This window comes from Gorilla gorilla, chromosome 7, assembly GCF_029281585.2.
Source record: "Gorilla gorilla gorilla isolate KB3781 chromosome 7, NHGRI_mGorGor1-v2.1_pri, whole genome shotgun sequence".
In the NCBI taxonomy this organism is placed as follows: domain Eukaryota; kingdom Metazoa; phylum Chordata; class Mammalia; order Primates; family Hominidae; genus Gorilla; species Gorilla gorilla.
In genome coordinates, this window is record NC_073231.2 from 141475405 (window position 1) to 141491341 (window position 15937).

The window sequence follows — 15937 nt, forward strand, 5'->3', positions numbered from 1 at the left end:
TTCTTGTGCATTAAAAAACATTCTTTACCCTCATTTTTATTATGCTGAACTGTGTTATAGCACCTCACAGTAAATTTCCAGTCTATGCTCATGTTCATCACTGCTCACTTCATTTAATAAAGGAGGTTTAGTTTGGTCAGAAAGGAGTTGTTAACTCTTCTGTTTATTAGTCACAGGACCTGTCATTTACAGTTCCAAGTTAAACAATTGGGAACTGTCTCAGTCAAGGAAATCCCTTTCAGTTTTATGGTGAGGTTACTCATTTATCTGTGCAACAGAGATAAAATTCTCAAGAACATCAAGGTTGTATTTGTCTGAGGAGCCATTATGAAGTAACTTCTGACCCTTGGAAAGAAGACTGAGGTTCATTTAATTTAGCACTGAGTTTCCAAGAAGCATTTGCCAGTGTATTTTCAACAAAATGAGAAATTATGTTGACTACTGTGGAGCTAGATGCTGTGAAAGAGCCATGGAAGATGTTAGAGCTGCCAGGAGACCTGAGCAGCGTCTAGACCAGCCCCTGATTTGGCAGATGAACAGGAAGACTCCCACGTGGAAGCCACACTCCCAAGGTGGCACTGCGGGTAAAGGCCCAGGCCTTGACTGACAGCTGACAGACATTTTTGTCAAAAGCTTTAATTGAGTCTAAATTTCAATTCTCAAGACAAGAGAAATATTCTATTAATACTTTAATAGCATTCTCATATTTAAAGCTATCATATCTTAAGAAGCAGGAAAGCCGTGTTTTTTCTTTTGTTGTTAGTTTCTGCTGGTTTATTATCTTTTTGAATATGAAAATTGATCTGCTCTCTTTTCAGTTAGTCCCTCTTCTTCTCACCATAACTGTATATTATTCCGTGAGGGAAAATTAGGACTACAGAAAGGAAGCCAGAGAGAGACTAAGGCAGTCACAGATCACTATGATCATGTGGCAGCATGTTTCATGTGGGCCCAACTTCTGTTTCTGAGCATGAGGAAGGATCATTAAAGCCCTAGGGGGAGCAAACAAGAGAAGTTCTGGAAGAGCAAAAGGGCATGTCAAAGTGGGAACCAATCACATAAGGTGTCCACCCATGGTGAGCAAAAGCCACCTGTAGCATTTGTGTTCAGCACATAGCAGTGATAGTGTTCTGAGCTTTGAGTGTAGGTGCTGCCACTTATAAGTTGAGTGACCCTGGGCAGATGGCTCAGCTTGGGCCTCAGCTGCCTCGTCTATAAAAGCATAGAGTTTTTTTCGATTAGGTGAGCTCATGCACGTGAGAAGTTGTCGGTAGGGCAGTGGTGTAGCTCACAATAGTTGCATTCCTCTCACACTCCTTTTTCTTCTAAATTTTTTTAGGAATGCCAGCCCTTAATTTGAAGACCATTTTTTAAAACTCTGTGGCTCCATGTACCTCTGTGGAAAAATTGCACATTGCTACTTGGTATATTAGGTCAGCTGTAGTAGTGACTATTCTGTAATGTGTTAAGCCAGCGGAGCTTAACACAGCCCATTTCAGAGAGCTTATTTTATACAGAGAGCTCAAATCATAACCTCCGTGTTATACCGTATTTAATTAGCTTGTAAGGATATGATTAAGCCAGGATAACAAGGTGGGGCCTATATTCTATGTGTGGAAGAAGTATTCTAAGGAATATTCCCGTCCAGGCATTTGTCTTTTTTTTTTTTCTGTGATGGAGTCTCGCTCTGTCGCCAGGCTGGAGAGCAGTGGCACGATCTCAGCTCACTGCAACCTCCGCTTCCTGGGTTCAAGCAGTTCCCCTGCCTCAGCATCCCAAGTAGCTGGGACTACAGACGTCACCATGCCCAGCTAATTTTTATATACTTTTTTTTAGTAGAGACAGGGTTTCACCATGTTGGCCAGGATGGTCTCGATCTTCTGACCTCGTGATCCACCCGCCTCAGCCTCCCAAAGTGCTGAGATTACAGGTGTGAGCCACCGCGCCTGGCCTGGTCCAGGCATTTTTCATCAATACTTACTATATTTTATTGAACTGCTTGTTGACACCTAGATTTTCCAACCTGTTTCCTGCCTCTGCTTTGCATATTCTGTTTCTTCTGCCTGGAAGACCCTTGCTGCCATTGCCTCTGTCCATTCCTTCTCCACCTGTCTTCACCTTCATCCTCAGAACACTGTGCAAGCACTGCAAGCTCCAAGCCATTCATGACACACTACACTAGAGTGATGGAGGTGCCCCTTCTCCGTATACCCACTTAACATATGTAACGTGAGGGTCTCCTCCAGGCCAAAAGAATGAGAACCAGGGCATGCTGTCGTGGGAAACCAACCTCACTCAGGGATACCAGCAAGGTTCTCTTTGGAAGTGGCATTTAGGTTAAGGGCTTGAGTTGGAAATAGCCTGGAGGAGAGAAGAGAAGGGCCTTCTGGCAGAAAGAGTAGCAAATATAAAAACTCATGCCCACATGTTTGAGATAAAAAGGAACATAGCTCCATTGCTTACACTTTTCTCATAGGAATGGCCATGCTGTGCCGTAGTCATTAAATGTGATGATTAGTCTCTGGTGTCATTTTCCTGAGAAAGAAAACCTGGGGGAAAAACTCCGTGTGGTTGTGACCACAAGTCTGGCCTGTGTAGTCACAGAGATTCAGTTATACTGTTCTCCATGCAATTTAGCCTGGCTTCTTAGCTCTTCTGGTCTGCGGTATCCTTATCTGTCAAATGGGTATGGCAGTTTTACTATCCGAGGCCGGGGGTGATGTGGGATCTCAGCGGCTGGTGTTCAGTAGACATTCACAGCAAGCATCTGTGCTCCTCAAACTGTGACTTCCTGAGGTGTTAAACATCTGAGCTGGATCATTTTCCATTTTGATTAGAAACCTCTTGATTTTATGAAATTGGAAGAATGGGGATGTTTATTTCCATGACAGTCTAAGATAACAAATTCAGGATAGTGGTTTCCCTACAAAATTGAGTGGGAAAGAGGAAAGCCTGAGAGGGTACATGGAAACTCTTTCTCAAATACTCAGAATGGTTATGGCTGAGTAATCTAGACTTTTCACAAGTCTATTCCTGTAAAAAAATTATTCCTAGTTCAAATACATTGTATATATGTAGGCTGTTTTGCATCATCTGCAAAATGGCAGTGAGAACTCTTCCCTCTTGCTGTCAGTGATGGCTCTTTCCTCGTGCTCTCTCAAGGATGTTGTACGTTGGAACGTGGATTTGCCTGTACTTTGAAAAGATCCTTGGCCTCGTGTAACCAGACTTGTGACTGGATTGCAGAGATCCATTTCCTTGCTCTCCTGTCCCATGTGGCCATGGCTGCTGAGTCCTCTTTTCCCAGCAGCTTCCAGATGGTGATGCAACAGTGCCGGTCAAAGAAAACATTTCATCTGGGCATTTGTTTTTAATGTACTATAAAGTACAGCACCCACAATTCATGCAGCACCAGGTTCTCTGGTAGACGAGGGTGTAAGAAGAAATAAAGTCTTTGCCTTCTGTAAACATCCCATCTATTGGAAAGGAGGTGTTTACCTCCTCCCCCACTCCCACAGTGCCTTGCACAGGCCCAGCCCTAGCTCTTGGCACACTGGGCTAGAATTGTCCACACACATCCTCCCTCTCCGCAGACTCCCAGTCTTCCCAGGTCAGGTGCTGTCTTTGTATTCCCTCGTGCACTTTTAGGCACTTACTGTGTGTTGCGTGGCCAATTGTTGTGGTTAAAATGTCAAAACATATTTATTATGTATTAAAATTAGGGAGCTAGACAAGGGGCCTTTGATAATCCTAAAGTTAACACTTCTGCTTTAGAACTCTGTGATCTCGGTGGGAATTTCTTTGAATTTTCAGTCCTGCCCTTCATTAGTTGTCTTTAAGTTTTACAATACGTTATTGAATACTGTTGAAACTCACAGCCAGATGATTTTGTCCTTTGTTTTGTTTTGATCACTTGCAGTGGTGCTGATTACTATGATTACGGACATGGACTCAGTGAGGAGACTTATGATTCCTACGGTGAGTGACTGGCCAGAGCATGTGAAGAGAGGGAGGAGAGATGGCCGTAGAAAGACCTTAAAGATATTAATGGGAAGAGAATAAGGACATTTGGACTCTGAAACAGCAGCTTCCTGTCAATTCATTTGTGCATGTCTAGCTATTTTTAGGGCTCCTTTATTATTTAAATATTTAAAGAGGACTAAAGACTTGCTGAAGATTGCATGAATCCAGATTCTGAGCTTAAATTTTATGTTTGAGTTGGTTGCCGTGTGCTGATTGTCTCACAGAGTAGTTTTTCAAACTGCAGACACTTGATAGCTGGGTCTTTTTGAAGTGTCTTTGTTTCCTGACAGTGAAGGGAAATGAAGCAATTGAGACTACAGCTCTAAAGTGATTCTCCCACCTTCATCTTTATGTTTTAATTCATTTCCAATCTCAAACCCTCTGAAAAAAATTACACTGGGAGTCATTTCATAAAGGTTACAAAAGCACTGAGCCAAGGAGGAGATACAGGGTCTGTAAGCTTTACAAAGGGCAGCAGCTAAACCCCTCTTAATTCAGTGGAGCTGGTAGAGATGCTGGGGACTTCATGTCCAAAGTCTCACTATGCAGAACGATGACAGGTTTAATAATTAAAAGAATTGGCAGCAGCAGCATAATGGTAGTAAGAAGAGCCTTTGCCGCAGGGCAAGGAGATCAGAGAACATGAAGCTTCAATCAGTTGCAAAGCTCTGATGAATCCCTGGTACCCGGTGCAAGTATATCAGGATTGTGGTTAATGGATGTTAGGACATTCCTCTTAACAGAACTGAAAAACCATTTTCCGGTGTTAAACCTTTTGAAGTACATTTTGTTGTATCACCTGCCCGAAGCTGTGATGGCTGCACCTTGGATATTTTTTTTTTTTGTTATCCGTAACAAACACTTAAGAGAAATATGTTGGTTTGCTGAATGCAGGCTACCTAAATTGATGCAAGTTAGCTTGAGGGAGTGACGTTGATTGCATGTTTTGTATCAAAAGAAGAGGTCATTTTAAGCATTTTTCCTTCACAGCTTTTTAAATTGGTCTCTGTGGACACATGGCTTTTAAATTGCTGTATGTTGCAGCAGGGATGTTAACTGTTTGATGTCCAAGACTTATAGATAACTCATTAAAAGTTATCTTCAGACTGAACAGGTGTTTAATTTCAGGAGATAAAGATGATAGAATGTCCCTGGTTATTAATACCATTGTCCAGTACGGATTTAGCATTATGATGAATGAAATCTGACATTATGTCGTTAAATTCATTTCATATTCATGAAGTGCTATTGAGAAGTGAAGTTCAACCCAATGCAACTTTCCTTCAGTCTTTCCGTGAAAGCGCCTGTGAAAAGTGAGGTCATATTTCCCTTTCTCAGTCTGCCCCTTCCCGTTTTGCTCTCCAGTTTTCTTCTTTGTCTTCACAGATGTTTATCTATGTTTTTTCTTTGTTTTTGCTGTTGGAAGACATCTAAGTGATCCTTTTCCCATTCTCTTTTTCACTCATAAATGTCCTGATGTTTAGCAAAAGGCAGTTCTCTTTGCTACTTGAGCTTGTAAACTGTTGTTAAATGAGTAAGCAAAAGGAAAGTCCTTGCGAAGTTGGTTACCATTTCAGATACAAGAACCGTTTATCTTCCCATGCTGACGAATTTTGCGAGTGAGATGATTATTTTTCCTTGTGTTTGTAATTTATTTAAGTAAATTCCTTGTTTGTTTTTCTTTTCAGTACACCAGGGGTATATATTTTCAATATGACATGTACCTTTGGTTCAGGGCTAAGTTAGAGTCTGAAAAATGAAGCCTGTGGGATTCATGGCAGTGATCTGATTGTGATTCATCTTACTGATTGTAGGGCAAGAAGAGTGGACTAACTCAAGACACAAGGCACCTTCAGCGAGGACAGCAAAGGGCGTCTACAGAGACCAGCCATATGGCAGATACTGATTGTACTGTCTGATGTTGTGAAATAGCCAATCTCCACCAGTCCTGTATACTGTTCAAAGTAATTTTTTTCTATGAACAATCCCTTTTTAAATAAATAAAAATGCTTAAAATCTGAATGGATGGAACTTAAAACTACTTTGTTGAAACATCAACCTGGGCAGAAAAAAAAAAAAAAAGACATGTAAAATTTTGTTATTTCCAGTCTGTATATGAAAAAATAGGTCATCAAAAGGAAAAAAAATAACTTTGATTAACTAGTGTTAAACAAAAAATAGGTTTACTAAATATGTTAATCTATTCTTTTAACATAAGCCTCACCTTTCATTTTAAAGGTTTCCATAGAATTTAGTTATTTTATCTTTCAGCCATATGCTAGTTTTTTTTTCTCTTGCCAACATGCGTAAAAAGGGAAGCCAATTACAAGTGCAAATAATGTGGTATTCTTTTGTAACTCAAGTCTTGAAATGTTCTGTAGTGTTAAGCAAAGTCTCCTCTTGCTTGATACTAAATAAACTTTTGAAAGAAATTTTGTGTGTGTGAGCTAACAATTTCATGGGTTTTTTTTTTATTTAAAAAGGCCTTCATAAATAGTTGTAAACAGGGAAAGAATTCATTTAACAATGCTTGTCATAAAAGGGTCACACTAAACATTGTACAACTTATTTTAAAAATGGTATAAAATTAAATGTACCATTATATACTCACCATAGATTTAAATGCTGTTTAAAGAGTCCAAATGGTATCGAGCTGCTTGAGTGGCACGTTAAACTACGCAAAACCAAATCTTGTTTAAAAACTGGTTTTAAAATAACTACTGGATTTTCTGAAAAAGATGTGATCAGTTTTCATCTTGTTGAGCGTTTTTTCACTAGTGCAACTTTGGATTTTTTATGAGAATTTTGGTACCTTAATGAACACCTCGCTCCATGCTGGAAGCACTAAGCACAAAGCTTTTAAAGACTTTCTGGCTTGACTAATTGAGGTCGCACTCGCCAAGGCTGAGGATGTGTAACCCTTAAACGGTCTTCATTTTCAAAGGTAAATAAATCAAATAAGATTTTAATCTCACTTAATTTATCTTAATATAACTAATAAAACCAGGGAGATTACAACTTAGCAAGTTTCATTATCCATTTTAGAGAAGTTTTAAGATCACCTAAATTCTCATTTTAAAAAGTTTAATTTGTTTTAGTAATCTAAAAAGCCTTAGTTTAGTCAGTTTAATTGGGGCCAATTACTCCCTATTAAACAACTGTAAAACCTCATAACTAGTTATTTGTAATACATTATTTGGTTAGTAATTGAGGGCACTTCTTAAAACTGACAAATATTTAATAAAGTTATTCTTTAATCATTAAGCTTTTTTAATTGTAGATTGTGTAAAATGTTTAATTTTTATTTCTTGGGGGATTTTTTTCTGTTTATGTTGAGTAAAAAGGTCTTTTCTTTTGTTAGGAAATGTCAGCCATCTTGGAATGTCACAGGAACTGGTTGAACACCTGAAGCAAACAAAGGTAAGTTTGCCTTTTTGTTCCAATTATCCTGACCTGTGTGGAAGATGAAGACAATTTCACACTTATCTGAAGTCACATGGAAAATTTCCTCTGCTGGTTTCCTAGTACAACACTAGTGATTGTGTCAGATTAACTCCAAAGGTCAGAAAAGAAGCTTCCTGAATGTAAACAGGTCAGACCCAGGAAGCTTCATTATAAGCGGCAGAGATTGGAGGCTCAGGTCATCCTGATATTTAAATATTCAGATTACTTTCTTCAGAAAATATCTAGCAGTCTAGTCAATAGCATGAAAAAAAAAATTCCAGATTATTCAGTAAAAAGAGCAGTTTGCCAAATTTAATATATAATATCCCAATTTTAGTTTTCTATGTGCGTGCATAGGCAAAAAAATTACACAGATATGCTGGAAATTTTTGACAGTATTTATCTTAGTCTTATGGAAGCATGGTTTTCTGTGCTTCTGAATTTTATGAAACAAATTATAAGTATTATAAAATGTATTTTATAAAAATTACTTCATAAAATGTAAAAATCTGGGGACCTATAAAGGAAAAGTATTATTTTTGTCTCTCTTTTTACATTTTCTTGATTTTTTTTCTAAAGCATCAAAAAATACTACTTAGGCCTTGATCTTCCAGAGAGTCTTACTTTTTCAGTGTTTGTATTTGAGCTCTGCCACTTAGCTGTGTGACTTTGGGCAAGTCTCACTTTCTCCATCAGTTCAGTGAAAATGATGCTTATCCCATGCAGTTGTTAGAAGAATTAAGATAATATCATCAGAGTGTTTTGTAACCTGAAAGTGATACAATCATGTAAAGTTTAATTGTCAAAGTTGTATTCACATATTTAATATATATGAAAAATATGTGAGCTTGGTTTTCCCTAATAGCCAAAATTAGCCTGAAATAATTAAATTGCTCTTAGAAAGAAAATAATTCTCATCATTTTTGTAAACCAAACTAAGTTTATTGTATTTTCTGTTTGTTTGTCTGTTTGGATTTTTGTTGTTGTTCGTTTTTCTCTTGTACGGAATGGGAATGTGACGTCCACCACATCTCTGTAGTGTGTGATGTTATTGAAATTTTTCACAATTTTTTTCTTTATTAAATAATTTTTTAAGGAGTTGGCATACAGAATAATAAGAATTATGCAGAGGTAGAAGGTCAATCCTCAGGTGCTATTCAGAGTTAATTAACAGGAAATACTTTACAATTTTATGTTTATTGTCATTTTTTCAAAGCTTCCATAGCTTTATCAGACTGTAAAAGGAATTGTGATCCAGAAAGGCCCAGATCACTATCGGACAGGAACTTTCCTACTTGGCCTTTGAGATCTTCTCTTATCTGGCTGATGCTCCACCAGACCTGATTTTTTTCTATTTCCATGGGAAGACCCTGCTATAGATAAGCCAGTCTTCTCATGTCTCTAAGACACATTTCATTGTTCCCAAATCGCTTCCCCCAACCTTTGTTTTCACCCCCTTGGGATTCATTTATTTTCTCATATGGCAGCATGTATGGAACATGAGCTCCATACTGGACACAACAGAGGCACTGGTCATACAAAGACTGATAAGACATGGAACCCGGTATTCAAATACCGCAAAACCGAATGGAGGTGACAGCCCCATGACACACAACTTTGCTATTGCCTGTATCTTTGCATGAAGAAACCATTCCCGTCCTTCAGAACTCAGCCCCATGCCCTCTCTTCCATGATGTCCTCACCAGTTAAATCAGGCTGTGATCCTCCACCCTCTCTAAAGAGCATGCTTGGTTTATATTTCCTCATTTTAGTATTGGTATCATATGACACATATTGGTTGTAAGTTGCCATAAAAGCCAAGCATGTGCTTATCACTTTCTGTAGATTATTTTATTGAATCCTCACAGCCATAAGAAGGTATCATCTACATTTTTAAAAAGGAAGAAATTTAAGCTTCAGGAGGTGAATTTCACACTTACGTTGCTCATGTACCTTATAACTGATAGAGCCCGGATTTGAACCGATTGACTTCAATCCAGAGTCTTTGATCTTAACCATGTTGTTATACTGTCATTCTTTATATTACAGTGGCTCCTACCTTAGATTAAAGGCTCTTTAAGAGCAGAAGCCTTTAATTTGTGTTACCTTGTATCCCAGAGAGTATCTCACACAACACTGAGCATTGTGATAACTGCCCCCTTCTCTTTCTCTACCCCGCCCCTGCCCCAGATTCCTTCATGGAGAGAGTCTTTCACTTGTTTAGGTTCTGAATCTTCTTGTACTCAGGTATTCCAAGTCAAGTCAGTATCATTATTTACTCAGATATATTTCCTGAACACCTGCTGTGTTGCAGATGGTAGGAAGACAGTGATTAAAGACATCATTGTTGTCCTTGCAAGTGCCACAGTCTACTGGGGAAATGGGCAAAGACCACGTCTGTAGAGCTCTGACAGAGATACATGTGCTTTCTAGGCACATGGAAGGGAGATGTGTAACCCAGGCAAGTTGGTCAGAGGTAGCAGAAGGGGCCCATGGAGATATTAAGACCAGTAGAAGATAACCACACAGGGCAGGTACTCTCAGAGCATCCATACTTCCGCTCTGCCCTTCACCCGCTTTGTGACCTTGAGTCAGTGAGTTAACCTCTCTAAACAAGAGTCTAAACTGCAGGTTCCCCACTTATAAAATAGACATAGTCTATATATATATTTATATATATATGATATATAAAATATCATAGTCATGATACCTTAGTATTGCTGTGAAGATTAGAAGCATGCCTGGGACAAATAAAGGTGTTCACTCATTGGTTGCTATATGTAAATATTTGCAGTTATAAGAAAACATGATCATTGAGGAAACTTCAGGTATATTAGATAATTAGAGAAAGTAAGAGACAATGCTGGCTGGGTAGGACAAGGGACATGTAATGAAGGGTCTTGTAGGTTCTGCTAAGAAGCTCAAATTCAGTGCAACCATTTTCAAGTGTAGTATCCTCTTTGCCTTTAAGCTTGGCCTACTCCATTCCCTTGGGCAGATATAGTGCCTCATTTAGTCTGTGTTCCAAAAAGAACTCTACAAACTTCTGTTTCCACTGGTTAGTGATTTTATAGCCAATCAGTGCCTTAAAAAATAGTTGCTCTCACTTTTTCATCCTCTTGTCCCTATCTCTTCACATAGTTATTTGACAGTGTAAGGGTTTAGTAAGTGAATGGCATTGTCACTGTGAGCAAGATGATTCCTAACAGGCAGTGTTAGGAACGGTTAGCCCAGACCCCAAAAAACCCACACAGTCATGTTAACAATACTATAATTTAGATAGTCTAGCTCCCTTGTTTAACTCAAAATGAAAGACTCTGGTCACTGTATACAGAGACAGGTTCCAGAATGTAAAACTAATGATTTGAAGAAAAAAATAAAATTGTAGAGTCAAAAGTTAAATGAAAATATGATACATTTTATAGAATATGTGACAAATTTAAGGAATAAAGTTATTTTCTGTGCAAACAATATCTACTATTTATATTGATATTCAGTGTTTTGTAGGGACAGAAAGGAAAAAATCCATCATTATTTTAAAATAACAGTCTATTTTATGCCTGATTCTGTTTCTATTTCTGATTGGGAAAGGCTACAGATCATTTTTCAATCTGAATTTCACCCTCCCTTATCGATGGAAAATCCTGTCCAGTTGAAGTTGATTCTGACTGACATTCCTGTTTCAAAAATCTCAGTTATGTATTTCAGTGATTAGCATCCATTGCTGAAATCATTTTTCAGATCTTAATGTGATGAGTCCTTCAGTGACTTTCAGGATAAAGCTCAGCCTCCTTGGCTCTGAACATCAAGCCCTGCATGATTCTGCTGCTGGCCTCCCCAGCCGCCTGGAGCACAGCATGCTCTGACCCCAGCCCACTGTGGTCTAGCCCTGATAGATTGAAAACCATCTAGAGCTTTTCTATCAGTGCCATTCTCTGCCTGAAGTAACAGTTCCTTACCCCACTCAAATAAATGAACACAAATGAATGAACACAACTCTTACCCAGCTCTTGGTCTAGCTAGCTGTTGCTGGCCTGTCCAGACTTCCCAGTGGAGCTTGAAGCATCCCCTCACCCTGGAGGCCCTCCCTAGCCTGCCATCTTCGCAGCTCTACTGTGGACCCTCATCTTGCTCTATGAATTCCGCAATACAGTATCCTGAGATTGGCTGTTTACCCTCCTTTCCTCCCACCAGATTGTAAATATCTTTAGTGCAGTTACCATGCCTTATGCCTAGTAAGTGGTAAATGAACAAGTCGTTGGATGTATGAGTGAATAAAGTGGATGTGGTAGCTCAGTGGCTGATAGTACAGGACAATGTACTAGGTCTTGTTTGGCCTTATTAGATTAAATTAGTCATCCTTTCATTTGAGGAGAACTTACCAGGTTATTAAGTTCTGTCCTGTGTGTTTATCTCATTTGAACTGCTGCTGGCAGGATTTGTGTGTCTGCTACCTAACACAGGTCCTAGTACCTAACAGACAGTCAAAACAAGGAGATAGAATAAACAAACAGGTACCATTGTGAAGTGTGCAGGGATGGTGGTGTTATCCTGAGGCTAGATTTCTGTTCTGCTTGTTGGTGGGTTTTTCTCCCTGACTGCAAGACTTGAAGTTCCTTAAAGATAGAAGAACCATGTCTTATTGGACTTGTACTTCCAAATCCTAGCACACTGCCTGGCACATAGACATAGTGGGAACTGACAGGGTGTTCAGTGAGGAACGAATGAGTGAACAAATGAACCTGTAATTCTCGAAACACTGACACTGAGCACTTTTCAGTACAGACAGTCCCTACTACAATAGTTTGACTTAGAACATTTCCCCTTTACAATGGTGGAAATGTAGTACATGTTCAGTAGAAACTGTACTTCAGATTTTGAATATGTATCTTTTCTGCAGCTAGCCATAGTGGTATGATACTCTTGCCATGCCAGGCAGTGGCAGTGAGCCATTTTGTTTTTCACTTTGAGTACAGCATTCAAAAATTACTTGAGATATCAAACTTTATTATAAAATAGGCCCTGTGTTCGATGATTCAGCCCAACCGTATGCTAATGTAAGTATTTTGAGTATGTTTAAGGTAGGCTAAGCTAAGCTCTGATGTTTGGTAGGTTAAGTGTATTGCATACATTTCCAACTTAATGTTTTTGACTTACAGTGGGTTTATGAGGACATAACCCCATCCTAAGATGAGGAGCATTTGTATTAATTTGTTTTCTTAGTGGAAGTGTGATATTTCTCTAACCGTTAGATTTTTTTCAATGATAAATGCGAAGTTGGAGAACCAAAATATGCCCTTTATTTAGTCAGTAATACATGTGCTTGGTACAAAATATATACACACAATGGTGTTAATTCCCACCTTTACCCCCACACACCCACAGGTAACTATTTGTATTGATTTTCATGTATCTTTCCAGAGATAGTCTGTGCATAAGTAAAGCATTTTTTTAAATTATCACTATTTTTTACATAGAAAACAATATACCATTTTCTCCCCTCGTTTCACTTTGAAGTATGTCTTAGAGCTCATTTTCTGTTATTTTATACTAGAAAGCTACCTTTTTCTTTTTATTGGCTGAATAATATTTATATGAAAGAGCCATGATCCAAACAACTACTGACAGAGATGTAGTTAGTTTCTAATATTTTGCTCACATTAAAGGCAATGCAAGAAGCCATGTTTATAAACATCTGTGGAATGAATTTTTAAAGTAGACCTACTGGGCTTTTATAGATGTTTCCCATAGAGGTCATGGTGCATCTTCATATGCTTTTGTAAAAGAAACCTATCTAAATGCTACATGTATTCATTATGATCTATAAGATTAGCTCCTGTGGCCACACCAGAAACTCATCTGCTCAAAAGTTGGTTTAAAATGGTCTTTTATACACAGCATGACGTCTGGCATGTGGCAGGCTGGTTACCCTGTGTGATTTAGCGAAGAGATGCAGGGCGTGCTGGGTCCAGTAAGGACACCTCCTGGACACTCGTCTGTGTCTTATGGGGAGAGCTGAAAGTCCTGCGACCCTTCCTCAGACTCCTGCTGGTCTCCTCGCATTCCTGGAGCTTATTTACATCAGCAAGTGTATTGTTAAGGCCTGGCCCGTGGTGGGGCAGGCTTCCTGGAAAGTAAAGTGGCCACACCAGGGTAGCAGGAGAGGCCGACAGGCTCTCTGAGGAAACAGACAGGATCTCCTCTAGCACTCCCCTGCACGGGCTCATTGCCCACCCTCTCTTCTTCTCTGGTTATCCAGATCCTCCCATTTCTTCAAGATCTTTTATCTCTCTCAGCCAAAAGAGCCTTCTCTTCTCTCCCCATGAGAGCCCTGGCTGAGAGGACTGGATTGGCATATGTCTCATTCTGACCTACCGGTTGATGGGTTGGTGCTGTGTAAATGTCCTTCATCCCTAGTATGCTCCTTGAGGGTCACAGGTGTGTCTGTCACGTTTTATAAACCTGAAAGCATTCAGCACAAGCCATTCAAGAAATATTTATTGGTTAATTAAGGCAATGCCCTCATCAATAGATTTACTGTATTAGATGTTTAACTTTTTAAAGGATTCACCTTTAAATAACAGTTTGCATCTGATTCATCCTAGCAGTACTGATGCTTTATGCAGGTGACACTGAGACGCCCACCGTGTCCCTGGCACTCTGTGGCAATAAAAGGCTAGAGAAGGGCAGGGATGGTGCAGAGGAGAAAGGGATGAACTTGCTCCGAGGACAAAGGAAGAAATAAAACCTGAATGGAGTTTTGAAAGTCGAAATCTTGCAAGCCAGGAAGGGAGGAGAAAATGTGAAGACATAATAAGCTAATACAGGTGGGAGAGGAGGGTGTCGACCAAGACATGAAATGGCGTCACGTGTTTTAGGAACGTATAAGCAGCTGCTGGAATATAACATGCTGGGAGAGAAATGAAAGAGATGCATCTGGAGACAGAGGAAGGGGCTGGGTCCTATGGAGCCATCAGCGATGTCCTGAGTTGTTTTGAGCACACTTTGTGGTATGGAACAGTTACCTAGGGCCTGGGACTTGTATGACCAGAGTCGTGAGAAGTCAACATCACCACAATGGCCATTTCTCCGCTGCGATTGGGTTTTTTGTTTGTTTGTTTGTTTGTTTGTTTTTCTGATCACCAGCCAGTTTTTTAAATAACAGAGTTTTGTTTCATATGACACATCAAAATAGGTTCTCTGGGGTTAGGTAATACAATTTAAAATATATCTGAAAGTTCAGTCTCTTATCAGGTGACAAGAATGCAAGGACTCTGCCAGGGTGGACCCCTAGGAACTCATAGGTTAATATTTGAGGTTTTATGTAAAACAAGGCATTGCCATGCTGAAATCACTCCATGAATATCATAATGGATAGTAGTGTAATCATCATTAAACCAGTTAATCATTTGTCTGTCTTTATTGAACACAAATATTTTATGTCCTTAATTTTAACTATTCTGTTTTGCATTGTTTTCCATAAACATCCTTATTTCTATTAAGTGTCTACTTGCCTGAATCCTCTAAACCCTGCCATTCCCAACAGAGCATATGGTTATTATTAATTTCTTGATATATACAAATATATTTCATTTTCCTCTCTTTCAGGAACTTTCCTTCTATTTATGCACTGTTTAAGAACCGTCAACTCACCAACGTGCCTAGTCAGCAAATGAATCCACTTGGGAACTTGAAAAACATCTTAATTAATTTTTGTTTGCATAATTTTGTGTTCTGTGACATGTTTTTATTATATGGTATGCTTTTAATTTGGAGAACCTACTTTTTTAGAAAACGGAAAGAAAATCTATCTTATTTTGTTGTCTCCCAATAACAAAAAGAGAATGATTTGTATAGTAGTTAATAAAGGCTGCCTATTGAAATCTCTTCTACTTTAAACCTAGAAAAACAAAGTCTTGTTATTTCAGCACAGCTCTAAATTGTATACACTTGAAAACCCTGTACAGCTGCAACTCACTGCAAGAAGTCAAGATTCTACACATATTCTACATTTGAAAATGATTTATCCATCTCAGTTATGGACTAATAAATATGAAAGCATTATGCAAAAAGTATTCTGTCACATAAAAGGTTAATTATAAAGGCTTCTGCGGGAAGCAGAGTGGCACTGTCAGAATAGAAATGTGATTTTCATGCCTCAGTGTAATTTGTTATGGAACATAAAGGTCACAATCCCTGTGGACAGTATTATTCTCTTCATTCTCTTTTCATCATTTACTAGTGCATTGTGATTTTAATTCAATATGCCCCGGGAGGATGTGTTGTATTTCTTCTGTTAGAAGCTCGCACAACATGTTCCCTGGACTTGGAATTTTAAGAACTGTTTTGCACATTGTTAAATTGTTGCTTTCTTGCCTCAAAGACACATTTTTTTGAGGCATTCACTTTTTACAGCATGCCATGTTTGGAGCATTGTGTTAACGACAGAATGACTTCAAATAGCTTAGCT

The 15937-nt window shown here is 38.9% G+C and overlaps 1 protein-coding gene across 9 annotated transcripts in view; it reads left to right on the forward strand.

Moving 5' to 3' along the window:
- KHDRBS3 (KH RNA binding domain containing, signal transduction associated 3) overlaps window positions 1-15675 on the forward strand; it is a 199860-nt gene extending 184185 nt beyond the window's left edge. For 3 of the 9 annotated variants that reach the window (XR_002007132.4, XR_010135055.1, XR_008668127.2), the window contains 4 exons: window positions 3920-3978; window positions 5838-5987; window positions 7385-7443; window positions 15076-15675. Coding sequence is in view for 4 of the 9 variants with exons in the window: in XM_055349716.2 (XP_055205691.1) it covers window positions 3920-3978; window positions 5838-5942 (164 nt within the window). In the remaining 5 variants the exon portion in view is untranslated. Of the gene's footprint in view, window positions 1-3919; window positions 3980-5837; window positions 6046-7384; window positions 7444-15075 lie in introns of those variants that run through there. The other 6 variants (XM_004047562.5, XM_055349716.2, XM_019032593.4 and 3 more) reach the window with 4 other exon arrangements.
- The last annotated feature ends 262 nt before the right edge of the window (window positions 15676-15937 follow it).